Source organism: Crocuta crocuta, unplaced genomic scaffold, assembly GCF_008692635.1.
Source record: "Crocuta crocuta isolate KB4526 unplaced genomic scaffold, BGI_CrCroc_1.0 scaffold85, whole genome shotgun sequence".
Lineage (NCBI taxonomy): Eukaryota > Metazoa > Chordata > Mammalia > Carnivora > Hyaenidae > Crocuta > Crocuta crocuta.
This window is the reverse complement of record NW_027530620.1, coordinates 4,355,094-4,368,010: the sequence shown is the minus strand read 5'-3', so window position 1 is coordinate 4,368,010 and position 12,917 is coordinate 4,355,094. Positions and strand designations below refer to the sequence as shown.

Below are 12,917 nucleotides of genomic sequence, written 5' to 3'. Positions count from 1 at the left end.
TATTCCATTGTATAGATAAACCACATCTTCTTGATCCATTCATCCGCCAATGGACGCTTAGGCTCTTTCCATGTTTTAGCTATTGTGGAGAGTGCTGCTATGAACATTGGGGTACATGTGCTCCTATGCACCAGCACCCCTGTATCCCTTGGGTAAATTCCTAGCAGTGTTATTGCTGGGTCATAGGGGAGTTCTATTGTTAATTTTTTTTGAGGAACCTCCACACTGTTTTCCAGAGGGGCTGTACCAGTTTACATTCCCACCAACAGTGTAGGAGGGTGCCCGTTTCTCCACATCCTCGCCAGCATGTAAAGTTCTCTGATTTGCTCATTTTAGCCACTCTGACTGGCTTGAGGTGATATCTCAGTATGGACATGACTATTTTAAATAAGACTGTAGTTCTGTTAGCACAGAAGGAGGTTAAAGAATAGCAGTCAGGAGATTGAAGCTGCCAGTAATTTGAATGGGGACAACTTATATATAAATAATTGTTAACTGGGTTAAAGGTGATTCGTTTCTAATGGGGTAAAAGAAAATTCTGTGATTGTAATGGACATAGCAGTTGCAGAAAGTGATAAGGAAGGGGCTTAGGAACCTGGAGGAGAATCCTGAAGGCTGAGAATCAGACCCCCGAGGAGGGAGCACCACTGCTGCAGGAACACATTGCCTGCCGTGTTGTGGTGTGGAAGGCATCTGCTGAGGGGCAAAAAGAGCCAGCTTTGCTGTTGTGAACACTGCTTCCCTGAGCCCCAGCATTCACATCTGCTAGCCGCTGTCAGGAAACAAACTGGAGGAAGGAAGCCTGTTTCCTGCACCCTTTGTTGTCAGAGCCAAACCACAGGCCAGCTGACAAAGGAGAAATGCAGTTTGAAGGGTCTAGCTCCTCTCTTACAAAGTGTGGCAAAGATGGTGGGTTTGGATGGAACTGAGAGATAATAAACTAATAATGGATACAGGCCATGTACTAACAGACCTGCACAATAATTAAGTTCTAAAACAATAAGACAGACTCCTATTGGGGGAAAAAATCCTTAATTAATATCAATAGAGTTCATGAGTAATCAAGTGTTCAAAATGGCCACTTTACAATAATAAATGATAAAAGATGTAGTGTTTAATCAGACACGATGTTCATATATACTTGTGTACTTTTTTGTATTAATATGAGCTATTTTATGTTAGTGGTCCAAAGTTTGGGGAATTTACAGTTTTAATTGGTTAGTGCTTTTGTTCATTCTTTGTTTTAGGATCCTTATCTTGACAAGTTTTTTGCTCTGGTCAATGCTCTGGATGAACACATGTTCCCAGTCCGAATTGGAGACATGCGAATCATGGAAAATAACTTAGAAAATGAACTGAAGAGCAGCATTTCAGCGTTGAATTCATCTCAGTTGGAACCAGTGGTCCGATTTCTTCATCTTCTGCTTGATAAACTGATACTTTTAGTTGTTAGACCTCCTGTCATTGCTGGCCAAATAGGTAATTTACTTATGTTTGGGGAATTACAAAAATTTATAATGAGGCATTTCTAACTTTTGCAGAAATAGAACCATGATTTACTGTTACCTGTAATTACTGTGTTTGATTTGGGGGAGTTTGAGGTGGGGTGTTCTTGTTTCTAATGCCAAAAAAGAGCTTTCTTTTTGTTCTTATAAAATGTCCCAAATAGACTTCAATTCAGATTATGGAAACAAATTCATTTTTTCCTTCAACAAATATTAAGTACTTACTATGTGCCAGACACTTACAGGCTGTGTCCAGTGCTTAATTCCTGATTTTACGGATCTCACAGACCAGTTTGGAAAACAGGCAAATAGATAAGTGATTTTGCATTTTACTTGATGTGTGCTCTACCTAGCCTACATTTGGACTCATCTGCTATCTTCTATTTAAAAATAGCTTTTCTTTTCTTCATCATCTCAAAATCTCAATATTTTCATTTTCTTCTGTGTTGTTCTGGAATTATAGGTATTTCTGTTTCCTACTCTTTTTCCAAGATTTATTTCTCTGCTTTTGTTAAGAGCTTCCACCCAAATCCTGCAAAGTAGTTGAGCTTGTAAGAAATTTCATCTAGTGTGTTATAAGAATTTTGTGCTAAATGACTGCACAACAGAGAGGAATGTTTAGCAGCTTGGGAATATTTTTATTTTAGGGCAGACTTGTCAGTAGAGGTGACTCTTGGGTCAAACATCTTAAAGATGAGTAGGAGTCTGACAGTTAAATAACTAGTCCAGGGAGATGAAATAGTAAGTGCCTGGTACACAAACAGGTACATAAACCAGAAAATATGGAGGGAATTGTAAGTAGTCAGAAATTGGAGGGTTGGTGATTAGAGATGATATTGGCGGTGAGGGAGAGGAGATGGGCTCTTCCATGATACTTAGGGAATTGAGAATATTAATTCTATAAGAAATCAATAGCTTTTCAAAGGTCTGGTCTTAGGGAAGTAATGTGACCCAGTTTGACTGTTATAATGATGAGTGTGCTGCATGGAGATGGGTTGAAAGTGGGAAATCTGGAGGCAGGAAGACAAACTAGGAACCTTAACAGAATTTTGGGGCCCCTGCATGGCTCAGTTGGTTAAGCCCGACTTGGGCTCAGTTCATGATCTCGTGGTTCATGGGTTCGAGCCCCGCATCAGGCTCTGTGCTGACAGCTCAGAGCTTGGAGCCTGCCTTCAGATTCTGTGACTCCCTCGCTCTCTGAACCTCCCCTGCTCACGCTGTCTCTATCTCTCTCTGAATAATAAATAAACCATTAAAAAAAAAAGGAATCTTAACAGAATTTCATACAAAAAACTCTGAAGTCCTGCCAAAAGACAGGTGACAGATGAAGAAGAGCGGTCGGTTAAGAAATATTGAAGAGCAGTTGTACAGAGTAGTCAAAGGAGTCGTTCAAGATTTTAAGAAAAAAAATTAGCACTGTTCATTTTTGTAGATTATGTAAGTAAAATAATAATAATGGCACTAGTAACAAACATTTGCCCAGCACTTGTTATATGCCAATGTAGTGCTATGTGCTTTATTTATATTAATATATGAAATCCTCACAACTCTATGTCTTAGGCATTAGTACCAGTGTTGTACAAATGAGTAGAGTGATGAGCACAACACTTGTAAATTTGCCTAAGGATTCAAACCCAGGCAACTGACTCTAGGGTCCCAGTCTTATTTACTAAAGAAGTGTCCACTCGTGAAATTGACAAGAATAGTTTCAGTCAGATAGTGGAAATGGAGACCAGATTACAGAGAATTAAGTAGTGCATAGTACATGATGAAAGGAATACAAAGTGTATACACTACTTTTCAAAGAAATGCATTTAGAAGAGGAACCAGGGTTGATTATGGCATAAGGCTAGAGACGTTTGAGTTTATGTGCTGTGTGTGAAACTAGTGCAGTGGAGAGAAAAAAAATAAGATATAGATGTGCTAAAAGGTTCAATTAATGAAGCAAGTCTGTGGGACACAAGTGAAGGTGGAGAGATCATTCTTATGTGTAGGAGAGGAGCACCGCTTCCTTTGGGAGGGAAAAAATAGTTTCAGATTTGGGTAAATTTTTGGTAAAAAGTTGAGGGCTTTAATATTTTATAAATTTCTACTGTGAGATTAAAAAAAAAAAAGATTTCCTGAGAAGGAAATAAAATGAACCTGAATTTTGAGAAGGATCCTGATGGTTTGGAATAACTATTATGAGGAAAAGGAATTAATCAGAACATGGGTAAAATTGTCACAGCTCACTTAGGCCTCTGTGTCTCTAGTTCCTTTTCTAGTTAAGTATATATAGATTAGTCTTCCTAAATGACCACTTTACTGGATTATTCCACTTTTAGGAAAACTTAGTTGCCTTCATTTCTGTTCATAATCTCCTGTCTTGATTAAATAAATCCTATATTCTGAGGCTTTATTGCTCAAAATGGCTGTTTGTTTTACCCATTTATTCAATATGCTACCAGAATTTTCCAACTTTTTTTTTTAATTTTTTTTTTTAATGTTTTTTATTTATTTCTAGGAGAGAGAGAGAGACAGCGTGAGCAGGGGAGGGTCAGAGAGAGAGGGAGTCACAGACCGAAACAGGCTCCAGGCTCTGAGCTGGCAGTCAGCACAGAGCCCGACGTGGGGCTCGAACCCACGAACCGCGAGATCATGACCTAAGCGAAAGTCGGACGCTTAACCGACTAAGCCACCCAGGCGCCCCTGGAATTTTCCAACTTTTGCAAAATTCTTGTTACATACTAACTTGAATGACTGAGTAAATATTACTTAGCCTGGCATTTAAAATGCTATACAGTCTTACCTAAACTTTTTTTTCAAGCCACCTAATCCTTCTCCTGAGTCACTCATGTCAGTCAGATTGCTAATCACTATTTTTTTTGCTTACGATTTTAAGTTGGTATTTTTAATAATCCACTTTCATTGTTAATTTTTTTAAAACAAAAGTAACACATGCCCATTGTTAATTTAGGTTTTCAGAGTACCTTTAAAATAAAACATGACTTTTCAAAGGTGATACACAAGATAAGATTTCTTTTTTCTTATGTGCTTTGTATTACTTTACAAAATAATGGGTACCTCTTGGCAGATGTTTCTTTTTTTTGACTAAGCAACCTCCTCCACTCTTCATGTTAAATTAATAAAATGAGTGTTTGAAACTTTTGTTTAGAAAAGGAATTTTGCTTCAGCTAATACAAGATATCATTAAAATCAACATCGAATATCATCTTTATCCACTTACTGTGTATAATCACTATACTTAACACATAGAGACATGACATAACCTTGATCTTTTTGGAATTTTGAGTTTAAAAAAGTTAACACAAAAATATTTCCCTCCTTCTTAAAAGTTAATCTAGGTCAAGCATCTTTTGAAGCCATGGCATCAATTATAAATCGGCTTCACAAAAACTTGGAAGGAAATCATGACCAGCATGGCAGGAACAGCCTTCTTGCATCATACATCTATTATGTTTTTCGCCTACCGAATACTTATCCTAATTCACCATCACCAGGTATTTTATTCCTTTTACTTTGAAACTGTCTTGCATAGATTGTACGTTCGTGGTAAGACTGTAACAATCTTAGTAGTCATAGTGGGAAGCATTCATTCAACAGCACATTTTTATTGAGTGCCTGCTAAGTGGCATGGACTATGCTAGGTGCTGGAGTTAAAAGGATAACTAGCTTACGTTTTCAGGCATCATTATTTTTACAGCTTTCTGTAGTTTGAATAGAGCTTGGTTGACTTAATTCTTTGAAACAAACTTTGAAAATTAGTTCTGTGTCTCTGGAAGCATTTTATCATTCTATGTTATGGTAAGATAAATAGAATGTTATATTTGTCATTTGGAATGCTGGACACTAAAGAAATAGGATGGTTTAGTAGTTCCCTGATAACCTTGTGACACCTACAATAATATAAAAGATTACTCCTTAGTAAAGTCCTGATCTCTTTATGGTAAATAAAATAATATAGCCTTTCTGAATATCAGGGCCCAAAGCAGTTACTGCTTTTTGTATGACCTTGGTGGTAGGGTGGTAGTGGGGGTAGTGGTGGGGAGGGTGGGGACTGTCATAGTTTGAATAACTCTTTAGTTCAGTTAGTTAATAATTATGTTGTGCATACCTTTCAACCGGCTCACATATTTGTATGAGTCCTCATTCATCACTACTGATAATGGTAAGTGCCCTTTCCAGCTGTTGGCAACATTAACATTAATAATGGTGATAAATAATTATGACATTCATTGTGAGAACTAGGGATAATAGTAATCTGACTCTAAGTTTTACCTCATTTTATTTCATAATTGCAAAAAGAGAAGCAATTGACTCTTAATATTCTAGGTTGTAATTTTCTATCTTGATTTTTTAAATTCTAGTACTTGAGGCTCTGAATATGTATCGTGAACTATATATGGTACTTCTTCATTTATGCTTTCATTCAGCACACTATTAGAATTCCACTGATCTTACAAAAAATATTTTTTTACATGCTGACCTCAGACTGTAAATTAATTAGTTGACAGGTGGTGTCATTTGCAAATATGACATTCAGAAGGATTTCTTTAAGAAAATGGAGATGAATTATGGATACACTTGTGGATACACTTTTTTAAGAAAAAAATTTCTATAAAATTTTTACTTTTATAGAACATGTTTGATTTTATTTTATTTAATTTTTATTTAAAAAAATTTTTTTTACTTTTTATTTATTTCTGAGAGAGAGAGTAGGAGCAGGGGAGGGTCAGAGAGAGAGGGAGATACAGAATCTGAAACAGGCTACAGGCTTTGAGCTAGCTGTCGGCACAGAGCCTGACGCAGGGCTCGAAACCATGAACCGTGAGATCATGACCTGAGGCAAAGTCGGACGCTTAACCGACTGAGCCACCCAGACACCCCAAGAACATGGTTGATTTTAGACTAAGAAGAATTCTTGTGTTTATAACTTGGGCTCTTAAAATTATCTTGAGTATACATTTATGTATATCATAAGGATGCCTTTTGTTATAGTTCAAATTCTTTTTTTATTTTTATTTCTTTTTAATGTTTATTTATTTATTTATTTTGAGAGAGAGAGGGAGACACAGGATCTGAAGCAGGCTCCAGGCTCTGAGCTGTTAGCACAGAGCCTGACATGGGCTTGAACTCAGACCGTGAGATCATGACCTGAGCTGAAGTTGGACGCTTAACCAGCTGAGCCACCCAGGATCCCCAGTTACAGTTCAAATTCTTACTGACGAAGACAAATAAAACAGTCTTGTTGGGCACCTAGGTGGCTCAATCAGTTAAGCATCCAACTTCAACTCAGGTCATGATCTCACAGCTCATGAGCTCGAGCCTCACATTTGGCTGTGTGCTGACAGCTCAGAGCCTGGGGCCTGCTTCAGATTTTGTGTCCCTTATCATCATTTTCTCTCTCTCTCTCTCTCTCTCTCTCTCTGTCTCCTCTCTCTCTCTCAAAAATAAATAAATATTTTTTCAAAATAGTCTCATTTAAGAGATGTTGACAGTAAATTGGCTGTCCCCCTAGGACTGTGTATCAAGGACAGAGTAGGAGGGGTGGGAAAAAGGAAGAACCATCAGCTGGAACATTTGGGTCCTAGATACCCTTATGTCTAAAGTAAAAGTAATACGTGTGTATGTGTGTGTTTTCCATCTTGCTGTTTCTTGTACAAGTAATACTATAATCGGAAACATTAACAAGATCGTGATTTTATCATTGCATGTGGTTTTGTCCATACTCTATAAAACAGAATTTCTTTGTGTAGCTACCATTAGGTTTTGAGGGTTTTTTAAATTTATAGTATTTTTCATTTAGAAGTAAAAGCGATTCATGATTTTTAAGGAATTTTGTAAAGTAGCAGAGATTTTTTTCAGGTCCTTTCCTGACTAATTTTCTTTGTTTAATTATGTGCTATTTTATATACAACTCTAGGTCCTGGGGGTTTGGGAGGATCAGTGCATTATGCCACAATGGCTCGATCTGCTGTGAGACCTGCAAGCCTTAACTTAAATCGTTCTCGGAGCCTTAGTAATAGTAATCCAGACATATCTGGGACGCCCACGTCACCAGATGATGAAGTACGGTCAATCATCGGGAGTAAGGTAAACTGAAGATAGTCATCTTTGCATTTTGATTTTCAGTTTATGAAGAAATGAGCAATGTCTAATTTTAATTTATCCTTATTTAAAAATGTATTTGGGTTAGTAATAGGTAAGAAGTTGTACCTTTCTGTTCTGTCAGTATGCACTGAGTGTTTCATGTTTCTGTTAAATAAGCTTGCTATTACAAACTGGTCGGTGCATTCTGCTCAAGACAATCTGCCAAATTCAGAAATTTGTCCAGGATGACTAGTCTATATAACTTACTTTTGTCTGTGTGATGCTCCATCCTGTGAAAAATGACTAGATTAATTTCCTATAGAATTAAAAGATACTTATGTGACTGCTCTGTAGAAGGGACGCAACATCATTGACTTAAACTATGAATCCCCATCATTGATTTAAACTATGAACCCCCATTCCTTCTCTGCAAAATACCAAGAACATTGATTAGCCGTAATTGGTAATATAGCTACCTTTCACAGGGAAAACTCTATAGAAAATGCATCAGGGCACAAAAAATGATTTTTTTTTAATGATAGTTAATGATTATACCAGGTAACAAGGGAGAGACCAGCTAGTATAAGATCCAGCTATATTACATTCACAGCATCTTTATTGAGCCCCGTTCAAAAAATTAAGGAATAGTTATTACCTTTTTATAGGTAAAGTACACAAATAGCTCAGTTTAAGCAAGCTGGAAAAAAGAATAGTAAGACTGAGGCCAATAAATCATGTTATGTTGTGTTTTGACCAAACCCTTTCAAACATATTTTTTTGCTTTTGGAAAGGAGGAAGATCCCATTGTTGTGGAATCACAGCCAACTTCTCTTTGGCACCTGTAGCCTGTTAATTAGGATCTGAGGAATAGTTAATGAACGTGTTCTAGGGTCTGTGTTTAACCCCTCACCTTAACTGTAATAGATCTTTGTGGGTTTTTTCTAAACAATGAGTTTTTTATGTGAGTATTTGAACATTGATCAGAAACATCAGAAATACTCATATCTTTGCATACAGTTACATAAATTTTACGTTCAAAAGCTTCTAATGAACTTCAGCATTGCTCATTTAAAGTAACAACTAATTTTTAAAGTAATTGCTCACATATCAAGAATATATTTGTAGCCTTATATTTTAAATGATAAACATGGATTTCAATAACTTAAAGATCTATATAGATGTTACTCTAATTAAACAACGTTCATTTTTTGTGAACTCCCCAAGAGAGTGATGTACAGAAGGGATTCTGCAGAGTAACCTGGGTAGAACAGCAGTTGCAAATGAGAAGGATCCCCCCCACCTCGCCATATATGTATTTCCACCTTTAGGAAAAGAACTCAGGTTTTTTATCCTTGTATTTATTCTTGATCGTATCTCATTGTAATAGAGGTAGTACTTAACATTATTTATCTACTATAAATATAGTTCTTCAGTGGAATGAATCTGATTTGTGAATTATAAGAAATTTTCCCATTGAAGAGTTACGGAAGACCATTTTCCTCAAGGTTCTACTTTTAAAATGCCTCTTAATTTCTGTAAGATTTGCATTACACCTCATCTAGCATAATTCTAGAGTTTTCCTTTATATGATGTATTTGATAGATTATAATATCAAGATTTAGAATAAAAGTCCTATTTGGGCTGATTATTTGCCTTTTTTCAAGTAGTTCATAAAATGAGACATAATGATATAAATGTCTGATGATCCATAGTGTAAATATAATGATATATATATAAACTTCTGAGAAAGTCTATCATAAGATGAGAATTTATGACAACACAGCTTTGTCCTAATCAAGTTTTATTTAAATGGATTTCATGTTTTCTCTTTCTTTGCTGGAAAATGTTTGGATAGTTACTTTATTTTAGACTATCATTTTAGTCATAATTGTTAATGATAATGGTGTATAATTTTATCTCCTTGTTAAAACTAAAAGGAATCCAAAGTTTATTTATATCTACTGTTCATTTGTTCTGACTTCATTGGCCTTTGCAATCAAGAAACTTTTTAAAATGATTTGTCTTTCATCCTTCCTCAGCCATGGTCATACCCTAGATGTTGTCATTACTAATAACTTTAACCCTCATAATCCCAATTTCATGCAAATTGTTCTTTAACTATTAGCTCCAGTTTTTCTCTCTAGTACCCTAACTCTGACAAGTTCTTATTCCTCTGCAACCTCCTATCACTTGATCTGATGACCTTTTACTGTGTGTGTTCTTTCTTCCAATTTAGCTTGCTTAAATTCTATGACCAATCATTATAGTTACCCCTATTATAATCAAACCTCAATTGCCTTAGCCTTCTGTTATTTCATTTTACTTGCTTAGCCAAACCTCAAGCCATAGTTGAAGCCAGTAATCTGTCTGTGCCAGGTCAGCACCTGTGCCAGTGAATATAACTTGAGAAGTGTCATGATGACTGCTCTCATCTGAATTTAAAAGACATGGACCTCAAGAGAGCCCTCAATGCTGTCAGGCAGTTATACTCTATTTCTATATTACGTTTACTTTCCCATTCTCCCAGAAAAAGGTTTCATGCCTTCTCTCCTTTCCTGCCCATCAACCCTTCTTCTCACTTTATTGAGAAAATTGAAGCCATTAAAAGAATACTTTCATAAACTTTTACAGCACATCTACCTACCTACTACCATCTGCAACTACCAACTACTTAATATAGTATTCTGCTGTAGATAGACTATCCATTTTTGTGAATTCACTTGTAAACAACCTCCTGTCCCCTCTCTATTTAGGATCCTCACCCCTGTGCTACATCATCATTTGCTCCCTATCTGCTAAAACATCCCATCCACAAACAAGCTTGCTAGTATTTATCCCATTTTTATTTATCCTGAAATCTCTCTAATATTTCAGCTGCTAGCCTCCTCACTGTTTCTCTGCCACCTTTTGTAGTAGAATTCTTTATAAGAGAGTTTCCTATACTAGCTATCTCCAATTCTTTAACTCCCATTCTCTTTACCCTACTTCAGCTATTGCTCCCATCTTCCATGCAAACTGCCTTTGTTTATGTCACCAAAGCTCTCCATGTTGCTAAATCTAGTGGTTAATTCTCAACACTAGGCTTACTTGACCTTATAGCAGATTTGAACATAGTCACATTCTTTCCTCCTTAGTTTATTTATCTACCTGCCTTCCAAGCTCTGCATTCTCTGTTTTCCTTTTACTTTACTGGTTATAGCTTTTCAGTCTGTGTGGATTCTTTCTTCCCTGATTTCTTAATTTGCAAGTACCCCAGGGTTACTTCTCTTATCTTTTTTCTCTCTAAACTCACTTGCTTGATGTTATCAAGTCCCATAGTTTTAAGTACCACTATATGCTAATAACTCCCAAAATTACATTTCCAGTGCAAATTTCTCTCTGAAATTATAAACTTAGCTGCTTTTCTTAAATCCTTTTGTTCAGATTTGAATTTATGCTAAAGGTAGAATCACTGCTCACTACCTCTGCTGCTACCATTTGGTCTGAACTACTATTATCTCTTCCTCAATTAATGTAATAACCTGAAAGATGGTTTTCCTGCTTCCAACCTACACTCTCTTCACAACATAGTAAACAGAATGCTGCTTTAAAAACCTAAGTCACAGGGGTGCCTGGGGGGCTCAGTTGGTTGACCTCCTGACTTTTGATTTCAGCTCAGGTCACGATCCCAGGGTCACAGGATCAGGCTCTGTGTTGGGCTCCATGTTGAGATTCTCTTTCTCTCCCTCTGCCTCTCTCCTTCATTCATGTGTGCTTTCTAAAATTAAAAAAAAAATTTAATGTAGTAAATGTTATGAGACAAAGAAACAGAATAAGGGATCAGAAGCCCTAGGGCAAGACTGAAGAGAAAGAAGCACTGGTTATACATTTAAATAAGGTTGTCAGATCCTGGGATCATGACCTGAGCCAAAATGAAGAATTGGATGCTCAACTGACTGAGCCACCCAGGTGCACACATTTACTACCTTTTAATGTAGCATATAAATTAGTTATTGTTTGTTTACCTTTGTCAGAGTATAAGCTCTATGAGGGTAGGCATAGTTGTTGAGTGATGTATCCTAAGCAGTCATACTGGCCAGCATATTGAAGGTGCTTGATAGGTATTGCGTAAATGAATATTAGTAAGCATTGAGATATATTGCAAGAATAACTTCCTTCTTTAAAAGTTATGTTTTTGTTTGCCTTCTTGCTATTGAGATTAATTATATATTTAATTACTTTAAAAGATTTGGCTTTATGAAAGTTTGGTTTTCTACTTTATTCTTTAATGTAAAATGAAGAACTTCTAAAATTCAAGAATACTTATATCAGTAAGATTTTATTACTCTAGTAGCTGTAAAATCAGATTTGTGAGGCTTTCTTAATAATTATTTTGCCAAAACTTATCTCTTTGCGCTAGCAATATTCTTTTAACATTCAATTATATAAACATATGATTATAACCAGTGTCAGTTTTATTGCTTTTAATCAAATACCAGTGCAGTTTTATATGGTTAAATACTTTCTTTGTAATGTATCATCCCCTGTTTCTAAATTTATTTTTAAATACTGAGAGCTTATTATGTGGACACTATGCTGAGGACTTGCGGTACAAAGCCAAATGTTTATATTCTAACAAGAATGTTGATGTCGTGTGAAATACAATATGAGCCTTGCTCAAGGAAGGAGCCTGTCTGTACTTAAGGGACAAAATAATGTTACAGAGATTCAACAACAACAACAAAAAACTTTCATGCACACTTCCACACATTTGATTACTCTGTTCTATATTAGTTGAAGATCCATAAACATAGTTATGACATTAGTAAATATATGTGATGAATTTGCTTACCTGAGGGTGGTTTGATATAATTCTTAGCTTTATAACAAATTATGGAAATTATTTGCTTTACAAAATAATTGGTCACAGGTTTTCTTTAAATAGTTAGCTTTGACGTGGTATAATTGCTCAGTCTCAATATTGTGGATATAATATACAGTTAATGGCACAGAGATTTATTATTTATTCTCACATTACTGATTAGCATGTGCCTTAGTTTTAAAGGAATTTAAGGAATTAAAAAATGAACTTAAGGGTATGTAAAAATTATTGATATGGTGGAAATTTATGGTGGAGTGAGGAGCACAGTTGTAGTTTTGCAAAAATCAGATACTTACGTATTAATTTTGTAACATGAGTAGTGCTTGTAAAAATTATAAATGGGGGAAAGACCTTTATGCAGTGGAGAAACCTAATTTGGAAGACTGGTGAAAACTCTTGTTTTAACATATCTGAAAAACATTATTTGCTGATTTGCTTTTATTTGAAATAATAGGAGTATA

At 35.9% G+C, this 12,917-nt stretch overlaps 1 protein-coding gene across 2 annotated transcripts in view; it reads left to right on the top strand.

Annotated features, from left to right (window-relative positions):
• DOCK7 (dedicator of cytokinesis 7) overlaps positions 1-12,917 on the top strand; it is a 212,361-nt gene that overhangs the window by 129,020 nt on the left and 70,424 nt on the right. For both annotated transcript variants that reach the window (XM_077768102.1, XM_077768100.1), the window contains exons 20-22: positions 1,248-1,479; positions 4,841-5,005; positions 7,429-7,598. In XM_077768102.1, the coding sequence (XP_077624228.1) occupies positions 1,248-1,479; positions 4,841-5,005; positions 7,429-7,598 (567 nt within the window). The remainder of the gene's footprint in view (positions 1-1,247; positions 1,480-4,840; positions 5,006-7,428; positions 7,599-12,917) is intronic.